The sequence below is a fragment of the Quercus robur genome, chromosome 10, assembly GCF_932294415.1.
Source record: "Quercus robur chromosome 10, dhQueRobu3.1, whole genome shotgun sequence".
NCBI classification, from domain to species: Eukaryota; Viridiplantae; Streptophyta; class Magnoliopsida; order Fagales; family Fagaceae; genus Quercus; species Quercus robur.
Window position 1 is genome coordinate 34,247,551 of NC_065543.1, and position 12,703 is coordinate 34,260,253.

The following is a 12,703-nucleotide window of genomic DNA, read 5'->3' on the forward strand; positions in this document are numbered from 1 at the left end:
CACGTCTCTAGGAAGTATTTCTAACTGAAACCCCCGACCATTTTGGACATATGTCAATTCTTTTGAGTTTTGAAAATCCAAACCGTGACACAAGTTTTGGGGCAGAAAATGTGTTTCATGACGTTGAATGAGACATTAAATGTCATCAATCATCATCGGCTTCTAAGATAACACGTCTCTAGGAAGTATTTCTAACTGAAACCCGGCCCCGACCATTTTGGAAATATGTTTCACGATAAAATGTCTCCTAGCAGCCAGTAGACCAAATAATTTATACTTCAACTTAAAAGCTAGACTGATACTTTGGTTGGGTACAAAAAAGGTATGATGAAAATGAGTTAGAGTTAACAATTTTGGAAAACTCCAATTGACTAGTAGAGAGACTCCAATTGAGAGAGAGAGAGAGAGAGAGAGAGAGAGAGAGAGAGAGAGAGAGAGAGAGAGAGAGAGTTATTTTGCACCACATGTTTTATCAATTTTTAAATTTGTGTGTCAAATGAATTATTAGGTATAAAAATCAGAGAGTCTAAATTCAATCAGATTTTAAATTGAATTTTAATTGAAGTTCAATTTTGTGCCATATGTTCTATCTAATTTTTTAATTTTTGTGGTAAACAAATTATTGGATGCAAAAACCAAAGAGTCTAAATCCTATTAGATTTTAAATCATGTCTACTTTTGCGTCATGTGTCTCATCTAATTTTTTAATTTTTGTATAAAGTGAATTATTAAGTGCAAAAACCAAAGAGTCTAAATTAAATTTTAATTGAAGTTCAATTTGTGCCATGTCTCATCTAATTTTTTAATTTTTGTGGCAAGTGAATTATTGTGTGTAAAAACCAAAGAGTCTAAATTTAATTAGGTTCTAAATCATATATATATATATATTTATATATATAGTCAAAATTGAGAAAAATCTAATTAAATTCTAAATTTGAGTTTAATTTTGAACCACGTGTCTCATATAATTTTTAAATTTGTATGTCAAGGGAATTATTAAGTGCAAAAAAAAAAAAAGTTTTTAGTTAATTTTTGGAATACTATTGTGAATTCTATTTTATTATTATTTGTTATATTATATCCATTAAATCTTAATAATAGTTTCTATTTAAAGGAGGAGATACAAAGTTTGATTCAAAATAGTAGCATGATTTATTAATTTAAAAATTAAATTATAAAGTTAAAACACATGAATGAAATATGTGTTAAATTATCTATCTGTTGTTTTCAGATCCCCACAAGGTTTTGTTAATAGGTGTTGGCCAACACCTATTAATGAACCAGCCCCTGGGTCCCACCTGCATAGAAAATGGGCAAAAATTAACATTTCAGCTTTGATTTGTGTAAAACGTGTATCTTGGTTTCTTCAGTAATTATAGGACAAAAATGCCCCTTTAACACACCTTTAACACATTTCCCTCCATTTCCCTTTAACACACCTTTAACACATTTTCCTCTATTTTACTTTTTATTTCCCACCCAATTTCACTTTATCAATATTTTACTCTTCATCTGCTTTCATTTTACCAGTATCAAACTCACTTTCATTCACTTTACCATTATCAATCCCACTTCAAAAAGAAAAAAAAAAAAAAAAAAAAAAGAGATGAAGAAAAGTTCAAATGTTCAATGAAGGATTAAGCAATTATTTTGTCAGGTACAATAATTTTATTTTATTAAATTCATATTTATTTTTAAATATATTTGAATATGAGTTTAATCTTTTTTTATTTATATCATTTTTTTTTTCATTTATCCTAAAATATGATGTGGATTTTTTTAATCTTGTTTTAATATAGCACCAAGTTGAGACTCGTCTAGTTGGATGAGAATTTAGTTATAAGTGAGACTAAACAAGTTGTTAAAAGGAATTGCTTTAACTTAAATGAATTACTTCAAGAATGAACTATTATTTTATTTTATTTGTATCATTTTTTTTCATTTAATGTAGCACAAATGGATGACAATTTAGTTGCAAGTGAGACTTATCAACTTGTTCCATTGAATTACTTTGACTTAAATGAACTACCTCAAGAAGGTACTATTATTTTTTATTTTATTTGTAATCCATATTTCATTTAACGTATAATATGCTATTGATTTTTTTTTTTTAAATTCTTGTTTTAATATAGCACAAATTGATGATGATTTAATTGCAAGTGAGATTCATAGAAGTGTTTCAAGGAATTGTGTTGAGTTAAATGAGTTTCCAAATGATGGAAAAAATAATAACACACGTGGAGGGGAAATAGTTGATTGGAATGAATGTCCAATAGATAAGGTTCACTCGAAGTTGGTTGAGCAAAGTGTCGAGTGAGAAGTTTTGCTTGAGTGAGGTTCATATTCAAGTCATTATGAAGAATTGTCGGCAAATTAACAAACCAAATCATTACATAATGTCAAGATCATTTTCCTTAACACTAACTCATTTCCATTTTCATTACATCAAGAGCTTCAATACATAGTGTCAAAACCAAATCCCAATTATCAAATCCATTACATTGATATACATCTATTACCTTTTTCCACCATATTCATCTATTACATTGCCAAATGATAATAAAGGAAAAGACCCCATCATACGGGGCTGCAAATCATGAAGGAGCTACAGAGCATGAAAGACAAGTTTGTTTTGTTTTGTTTTTGGGAAAAATGCACAAACCCCCCTTGTGGAGTTCACCTAAAACATGGAATTTCATTGAGGTTTTGGGTGTAACACTTAACCTCCTATGGTATTGTTTAATGTGTAAATTGTTAATTGTGTTACACTCAAAAACCTTAGGGGGTTAAGTATGACACAATTAATGGTTTACAAACAAAAAATACCCAATGTGGATTAAGTATTACACTCAAAACTTTTGGGGGCTTTCTTGTTTTATAGAGAAATCACATGGAGATTTTGTGTACTTTTTCCTTTTTTCAAGTTTTGGATATTTTGGAATGAGCTGAAATTTTTGTTTCTAATTTGGTGGGGTGTGTGATTCTACTAATTTTGGCTAAACTGAGAACAATAATCGGAGAGTATTGGTTTTGTAGAAATAATATTGGGTTGTGTACTCTGCATGCATGGGTGTATGTTGAGGGATGGGGAGGTGGGTATGTCTTTATGCTCTTCAAGCCTTTTGTGTGTGTGTGCACGCATGCGTGTAGAGAGAGAGAGAGAGAGAGAGAGAGAGAGATGCAGTCATGGAAGATTGATTTAATACTAGTTCGCAAATTTGTCTATTTAAGATTTATTTTATGGGACCCACATGTGAATAATTGAAGTAAAAGTTATGTGGTTTTAAAGGTCTCATTATGTGTGATTTAGGGCTAAATTTGAGTTTTATTTGTGTTTTTATTTCATTAGTTTTGATCAATTTTATATTCGAGGGTAAATTTGTAATTTCCTTAATTCCTGCAAATTAAGGATATTTTGGTAGTTTAGTTCAATCTAAAATTTTATAGGAGATCCTTAGTATCTTAAGTTTTAATTTCTTTGAGTTTAAGTTAGTCTTTGTTTAGGTTTTTAGTTTACTAGTTAACTTAGCCATATTGTTCTCTTCTTTATTTCTCTTATTGCTTTCTTTTCGCATGGGTACTGTTCTTTTATTCACTGTTCACAGCCAAAATCGTTCTACGAATTCTTTGCTAAAACATTTTCCCACCAACCACTTGACAAAATTTCTCATCCAAGATAATGATGACTAATGAGGAATAGAGTCCTAATTTAAGATTTTTCTCAAGACTACAAAGAAATGAAGAGGATTTTGAACTAGTTGTGTGAAAGGGTTGTGTTTAATAGAAGCAAAGTGTTTGGAACACAAGATAAGTTGAAAATATTAGAAAAAGAAAACCTAGTATTTGGGGGAAGTGACGATCGACACTCAGTGGAGGCCAATTGGCACTTTTGCTGTCATTTGGCACTCCCTTATCCAAATGCTCCCAAACTCCTGTGGCAGCTCCTCCTTACTCCCATGCATGTGGATCATCCCTAATTAGTTAGCCAAGAGCTTAGTGGGATTAGCTTACAAGCTTGGCAAATGATTAGGGTTAGCTAGTTACAAGGATAAAGTGAGTTATTATTATTATTTTTTAATTTTTTTTGGGGGTGGGGGGGGAGAGGGGGAGAGATAGAGAGTGAGATATAGAGCTATCATCAGACCAAGACACCAATCAATTTTTGGTGTAGACGATTGAACCCCAGATCTCTTATTTAATCATTAGAGACTTTATCAGTTGAGTTAACTGAAACTCATAAGGAGATCGGGTTAATTAGGGCTTATGCACATGTAACACATTAATTAAGTGTAATTTTTTTAATGCACAACCAATAAGAGTGAGTCATGTGTGGCCAATAAGATTAGGGCGTGAGATGTATAAATAAACCATTGTAACTTTCATTTGGGATATGAACAAAAAAAATCATTTGTTGCTTAAGTCTTGCTTTCTCTCTTGTTAATTCTCTTGGAGCTAGAGTATCCCTTGAAGTTATCTATTATTTAGACAAGGTGACTCTCTAAGAAGTCACAAGCCAATTAATCACTCACCATTTGCATGCATTAGACCCATCACCAACCAAATCGACACTCATAATCCAAAAACCCTAGCCTCATTTCCATGAAACCCTAGTACATTTCACTTCAAGAACATCCATCATACCCCACAATCACCTTAACCAGAGAACCATAACCGGAACCCTAATGTCCTAACACTAAACCCTAGTCTTTTATCCTTCAAGAACTCTCATTAGACTTCATAAACCACATCATTCTTAGTGAAATTTAAAACCCAAAACTATAGGGTTTTGGGTTAGATATTTTGAAGTGAAGTCATTTATTCAATTTTATCTGACAGAGGTAATTACCTCTTCCCTTGAAAGAGTAGAAGAGGTGAAGTCATTTTGTCTTAGAATAGTTTGATGTTTTTTTGTTCCTCTTTGTTTCTATTTGTTCTTTGTTCACTATTGTGAATTCTGTGTATGTTTTTTTTATTATTTTTTGAATAATATTTCCTTATTACCTATCAAAGAAAAAGAAGAAGAGGCGAAACCTATCTACTAAGGTAACTTTTTTAATTGGACTACGGCGAAGGGGAAGGATTCTAACTTTGGATAATTTGAGGAAGAGAAATATTTGTGTTGTTAATAGGTGTTTTATGTGTAAAAATGATTGGGAATCGGTGGACCACTAGCTCATTCACTGTCATTTCGCCTTATGCCCTTTGTATTTAGCTTGTTTGGTATCTCTTGAGTTATGCCTAAACAAATGGTGCTTATGGGCATGGAGGTGTTGGGTGAAATAGGATGGCATCTATTTGGGGTGTTAATCCGCAATATATTATGTGGAGCATATGGAGAGAACAAAACAACAGAATCTTTGAACGGGAGGAGCGTTCTATCATCGAGTTGAAGCGCATTTTCCTTTTGTCTTTATTTGAATGAAGGACTGCTTTGAGTGATTTTGACACAACCTTTGTTTTAGATTTCGTAGATTTATGCAACTTTGGATAGACTTTTACTTTCCTTGTACACTCCCTATGTGCCAAGGAAGTTGTTCTTTCATTGTATATATATATATATATATATTTTTTTTTTTTTTCATATTTTCAATAAAGTTTTTATTTACTGAAAAAAAAAACCAAGGAAGATATTAAAAAACACTCCAATTATGATTTATCATTCCAACCGAATTAATGATATGGTGGGAAAGAAATTTTTTTTATCCTTAATGCTTTCAAAGATAGTTGAAGAGTTGGTGCAAGTTTCAAGTTCGAAGGTTCTTGTATTTCAAATCTAAAAAACTTGAGGCCAAATATTTTTTCAACCAGGTAAGAATAATGTAGTCATGGAAGATTGATTTGTTATTACTTTGCAAATTTGTGTATTTAAGATTTAGTTTATCGAATTTATGTGTCCAATTGAAATAAAAGCTGTGTGGTTTTAAAGATCTAGTTTTGTGTGTTTTAGGTCAAAACAATTTAAATTTTATTAGTTAAAGTCAATTTTATATTCAGGGAAATGTTGTAAGTTTTGCAATTCCTGCAAATTAAGCACATTTTTGTAGTTTAGTTGAGTCTAGAATTTTCTAAGAGATTCTTAGTATCTTATGCTTTATTTTAAGTCGAAATTAGTTTTTTTTATTAGGTTTTTTGTTTTCTAGTCAAAGTAGGAGTGCTAATACAACTAGTACAAGAATACAAGCTTTGTGAAAAGAAAAACATGAAAGTGTAAGGATTAAAATAAAATATTTTTAAAGTATGTGGATCGTTTTGAAACATGAGACAAAGTATGCAAATTTTGGAAGGTTCTGGTTATAGCTTGTTCGAAGTAGCACTCATTCATAAGGGTGAGCTGGATCATTGTTTAGAAAATTGGAGGGAGACTTAGTATTGTTTTAGAATCATGGAGGTTGATCTTTAGTTTAGGGTAACATAGTGGCAAATTAGGTAGCTACTTGGCCAATCCATGGTCCAGCAAGTAAAATTCTTGAACACACTGTCTGATGACCGTGGAAGCACCAAAGGAGCCTTGGCAGCTGTCCTTTCTCAGTCTGAAACAGATAAGAAATTTTCTTTAGTCTTTGTGTTGGGTCTGCTCTTAACCATGATTCTTTTTTTCTTTTTCTTTTGTTTTTTGGGCCGGGGGTTTGAACCTTCTAAGAGGTCTAGTTGCTGAGTTTAACTATGTGTTAAACTCCTATAAAACTTCTTAATATGATACCTGCTCAATCTATATTTCTGGATAAAGATCAAAGCTTTTTTCATCTCAATTGCCATATGTATACTTGATGCTAGTCCTAATGCTAAACTTTATCATGCAGATTGTATTACACATACATACTTGTTGGGGATCCTCCAAAGCGTTATTTTCTTGACATAGATACTGGGAGTGACTTAACATGGATTCAGTGTGATGCTCCTTGCATTAGCTGTGCCAAGGTAATGCCTATTTGTAACTAGTTATTTGGTTAATCGATTTTAAATTCTTCCTTATGTATCTAAATGTTTGCCACTAGTTTTCATTTATATCTAACCAAATGTCAGTAGGTAATTGGCAATATTTACATTAATCTGCACAACTCTTTTCTAATTGATATGATTTTATTTGTTATATAGTAAGTGAATATATAAATTTATGATACATATGTTTCTTCTTTTTATGTAATTTTCTTTTCCAAATCATATCTTATGGGTTTTAGTAAATGGAATGTCAATTTAGAAAAAGTAGAAACAAAAATAAAAGGGTTGTAAGACTTGATGGTTAGGAGATATTAAAGAGAGAATTTTTGGTATCTTAGATCAACAATTCATAAAGATGGAAAGATTGAAGAGGGATGAAGTGGAAAAGCATATTAAGAATATTGTGTGATTGTAGAATACTTGTTATTAGGGGTGTGCAGAAAACCCACCGACCCGTCAAACCCGATCCGACCCACCGGGGTTGGGTCCGTTTTTAAGGCTTGGTGGGTTGGGTTGGGTTACCAAAAAAATTATTATAGTGGGTCGGGTTGGGTTTGGGTCATAAAATTACAAACCCGTCAAACCCGACCCGACCCACCCATATTTAATATATATTTAAAATATATTTTATATTTAATAATTTTTTTTAAAAACAATCAATTCTAGGGCACTTTTATTTATATATATATATATATATATATTTAAATATATATTATATATTTAATAATTTGCATTTCCTCAATTCCTTCTACTAATAATAATTTAATATATATATATATAATTAATAAATTTTTTTTAAATAACCAATTTTTCCTATCCTATATAAAAGCCAATTAGTTCACACAAATTCTAATAAATTACTATTGTTGTTTAGTCATTAGTGTTGAGCCTTCAAGGAGTTACATTGATACTAATCTTTAGGTTTTTTTAATATATTAATATTTATATTTTTTTTCTACTCAATTTAATAATAAATAAAAAATTGTCAAACTCATGGGTTCAACCCGACCCACGTGGGTTGGGTTGGGTTGGGTTGAATTTATGTGATGGGTTGGGTTGGGTTGAATTTTTTTTGACCCACCATGGTGGGTTGGGTTAAAAAATTCCCTCAACCCGACCCATGCACACCCCTACTTGTTATGTTAAAGGGGAAAATATTATAAGACTACCATATGACAAACTGTGCAAGTGGAAATACAAAAAGAAAAAAAAAGTATTAAAGATATTGACTTTATATTAATATAATGGCCATGATTTTAAAAACCGGACTGGGGGCAAAACTGGATTTGCCTCCAGTTCCCAGTTTTTATTGATTTTTGACCGGACTAGTATCCGGTTCCTAGTTGAACTGGTCGGACCAACTGGTTCGGTCCGGTTTTTAAAACAGTGATAATGGCTTAAGAGACTCAATATATAATTTATGCCTATGTAGGGTTAACCCTAGCTCTTATATATAACTTGCTTATTGTTCATTCAGATCATTTATTATACTAAAGATACAGTTGCTAAAGGCTTCCTTCGTATATATAGGCCGTTAGATCGAATTATTTAACCCTTGTGTTATTCTCTCTTTTTCGCTTCCACTTCTCTTTATTATTTTATCTTGGTCTTTAAAATGGTATAAGAGAATTAATACAATCCATAGTTCCTAACCCCTTTAAATTAAATTATTGTTGGACGGTGCTTGAAGTTGACTAGCATCCTAGGTGTCTTTACGCACCTCCCTCGTTGAACTGTTGTTGTTCTTGGTTGTCGGTGGTTGTTTGCTTGTGAAACCTTCATATCTAAGGTTTTGTTGTTGGTGGTAGTGGTGGTTGGTTGCTGGTGCTTTTTTTTTTCTTTTTGGTATTTGTTGTTATTTTTTGTTATAATCCTAGTGTCCTACATGGATTAAGTGTAAGTTTAAACATGTGTATATAAGTTCTTGGGCACCCTCCCCTTGTAAATCGATATTTAAGGGTGAGTTCTACACATGGGTTTGTATCATTGTTGCTCTTGATGGAAAATCTATGTTGGCTTCCAACCATCCTCTTCCTATCTTTGTATTGTTGTGGTTCTTAGTGGTGGTTTTTGGATCTTGGTGTTGGTTGTTTTCAATATATTTTAGTTTGTCTTGATTGATCCAGTACTCCTCAGCTATAGGTTTTAGCATATTCTGACATGTCTCAATGGATCTTGTACCCTTTAGTGGTTTTTCCCCGATCTCGGTTGTTCTTGGTGGTGCTTATTTGCTCGTTGTGGTTGCCAAAATAGTGGTTGGTTGCCACACTAGTGGTCACTAGTGAGTTTTGAGTGTTCCGATGTGGTTGTTAAATGGAGTAAATAGGAAGAACCTTGTTTGACTCATGATGACAGCTAATCCGTATCCTGGATAAGGATAAATTTATCTTAGATAGGAATAAAAAGTTTTTTTTTTGGTAGATATTGTTTGTTTGGGTATATGTAGTTGGTAGTCCCTTTCCAACCCTTTCTTGCTCATGACTTTATAGTTTAGTCCTAGTAGAATATATAAGCATGCTATTGTGCTCCAGTGGGGGAAGCCTGATTTAAGTTATAAAATTTTCGTTGCAATTTTTCATTGGCTTGGTGATTCTAGCAATCTTCAGTGGTGAAACTTAAGAGTTTAGATCACTCTTGGGTTTGTTTTGTTCTTCTTCCTAAATCCATACAGTTTTCATTTTGTGAACCTTGTGCATCACATGCAATCATAGAAAGCAGCCAACATGTGTAAGATAATGATATTCCAACCTTCAATTGAAATTTGCAGCTAGAAATTTCTCTTTATTCTAATGATATGGTTAATTTAGGGGGCAAATGCTTTGTACAAGCCAACAAAAGACAACATACTACCCTCCAAGGACTCGTTGTGCATGGAAGTTCAGAGACATCAAGCAGCTGGATATTGTCAAAGTTGCAACAATGTGACTATGAGATTCAGTATGCAGATCAAAGCTCCTCTGTGGGGGTTCTGGCAAGAGATGAGCTTCATCTACTTATGGAAAATGGGATCATGGATCAATTTGAATCTTGTTTTCGGGTATTGATTTTCTCTTTTTCCTCCCTACCACCCCCAAAATTCTGGATTACCTTAAAAAGTGTTTAATCTTCCACTAATTTTCTTATTTATGTAAATTTATTTTGGTCTGCAAGGTGTGCATATGATCAGAAAGGCTTACTTTTGAGTACTCTGGCAAAGACAGATGGAATCCTTGGGCTAAGCAGGTCTAAAGTTAGCTTACCTTCCCAGTTGGCAAGAAAGGGAATCATTAAAAATGTACTTGGTCATTGCCTCACTATTGATGGAGCTGGCGGGTATTTGTTCTTGGGTGATGATTTTGTACCGCAGTGGGGTATGTCATGGGTTCCTATGCTTAATGGCCTTTCAATGTGAGTGAAAATTTCCAAAGAACAACCCCGGCCACCCCCCCCCCCCCCCCCCCCCCCCCCCCCCCCTTTTTCTTTCTCTCTTCCTTCTAGCACTTAATATTATTTGTTTGACTTATAAGGAGACAAATATTTCATGGCAGAATACACATAAATAGAGGTCCAGTCAGAAGGAAACCATAATTTGATATACAGTCTCTTCTACTGATTTTTTTTGTTAAATTTTAATTGTCTTCAGTTAAAAATGAATCTTATAATATCTAGCTCATTGCTCTATCTTTCCCTATCTTGTGCTTTATATGATTATATCTTATTTCCAGTGAATAAATGCAACATAACAGAGAAAATAACATGACTCTTAGTCTCAAGGCAAAAGTGCATCTATACAAGTGTTTATGTGCTTTGGTAGGCTGGTAGCTCAGTCCTCTATTGACCAAATCTTTAAAGACTTGTGCAGTTACAAGAATTTGTGACAATCTTCATAAATAAACCTCTTAGATCTTTAAATGTTGATTAATTCTTATATTCATTTTCTAATATGCCTTCTGTGCCGTAAACATGCACTTTTATTCTCCTTTTTATTCTCGTTTTTCCATGCTTTCCTGTTCGGGGATTTTTATCATTCAGAGATTATGAAAATGAATTATGGAAGTAGGCGTCTCCGCTTAGGTGTTCCAGACAGCAGCGTAGGACCAGTAATTTTTGATAGTGGTAGTTCTTACACATATTTTTTGCAACAAGCATATTCCGATTTAGTTGCTTCTGTAAGTGTTTTTATCCACTCCCACCTGAAAAATTCTAGAAATTCCTCTTAACATAGCAAATCCACTCATTTTACCGATTATTTTTTACCTGTTGATGTAGCTTGAAGAAGTTTCTGGGTTAGGACTCATCCAAGATACGTCAGATTTAACGTTGCCGATTTGTTGGAAAGCAGAATCCCCAATCAGGTATGACAGAAATTGTGGTTGATTGTGCTGCACCTGGAATCAGTTTCAAGTATAATAATTTTCATTAGTATAATTTATTTTTTAGCCTTCTCTTAGCCAAGTTATGAATCACTCTCTAAGTTTATTTATGTTAGTTCCTTCCATGAATATTGTAAAAAAGCAAATGAAAAGAAAGAAAAAGTGGAATAGGTAATGCATCTCTGAATATTCTAAAAGGAAAAGGAGATTAGACTCTTACTGAAAATTTTAAATTCTGAAAGTAGAAGTTCTGCTGTTCTGTATACAGTACACTGCTATCACTGACGTAACCAACTGATTATAAAATAGACATTACCAAAATGTTATTGATTTCTCCTCCCCTTAGCCATATCTTCCAATTCCGCTGTTGGTGGCCAACACCACTGCTGTGAATTTCTGCAGTATCAACTTCAATGTCGCCGCACATCTTTCATTGCTAGCATCTGCGCCACTGTCAGTATTCCCCTATGTCTCTCTACGACCATCTCCACTACTACTACCATGTTATATACCTTTACCGTGGATGGACTTAATATGACCGACGCGCGAAACGAACAACTATATATATATATATATATATATATATGAGCGTACCCCTTTCTCCATTTCACCTCATCTCAGCTCCAATTCTTTGCCTTCTAAAAGTGCTACACGTACGCAGTCAAACTCCTTTGCTTTCCGATAGCCCCTGCCCCAGAGATCATCTACTACTTCTGCTTCCCATTTCCAAACCAACGCTTCCACCCTTCTTCAAGTTTCAGCTCCAAATTATTTCTTAAACACTATTTGCTATCTCCATTCTCTTTTACATACATTAATTATTGCTCCTTTTATTTCCTAATAATATCATTCTCTGTCACAATTATATCATTTTGGGTACGTAGAATACCATAATTTTATTTATTTATTTATTTTTTTTGGTAGAACCATAATTTTATTTCTTCTTACTACCATATTGTCAATATTCTCTTTTAGTACTTTGCTTTATTCTACTTTACTCCCATTACATTCCAACTTCCAAGTTTTAAAAATATATATTTGTATACTTTTATTTTATTTTCGAAACAAAATTAAAGTGAGATTTATAAAAGTTATACCTACTCAAGTAAATAAAATAAAGTTAGCCAAATAAATCCTTATTTCATATACCAAATCTCTATAGTAATTCTTTTGTTTTGATTTTTTCTTTTTTTTAATTTCCTAAAAACCTTTTTGCTCATTCATCCTTTTATAATTTACTTGTGAAAAATATTTGTTTGCTTTTTCTTGCCTTCTAATTACTACATTATCAATTCCTTGCTTTCTTAAAGAGATTATTTTATAGTAAGCAACTAAATTTTCGTACAGTCATCCTTTGCTTCCCTAACCATGCCTTAGGTCTTTTCTCAATATGCACTCTCTTGACTTTCGAA

At 32.9% G+C, this 12,703-nt stretch overlaps 1 protein-coding gene across 4 annotated transcripts in view; it reads left to right on the plus strand.

Moving 5' to 3' along the window:
• The window catches only part of LOC126702955 (aspartyl protease APCB1), a 68,695-nt gene that overhangs the window by 47,711 nt on the left and 8,281 nt on the right, over nt 1-12,703 (plus strand). The window contains exon 6 of one of the 4 annotated variants that reach the window (XM_050401828.1): nt 11,188-11,273. The exons of the other annotated variants lie outside the window; for them this stretch is intronic. Coding sequence (XP_050257785.1) covers nt 11,188-11,273 — 86 coding nt within the window. The remainder of the gene's footprint in view (nt 1-11,187; nt 11,274-12,703) is intronic. 4 annotated transcript variants of the gene reach the window in all.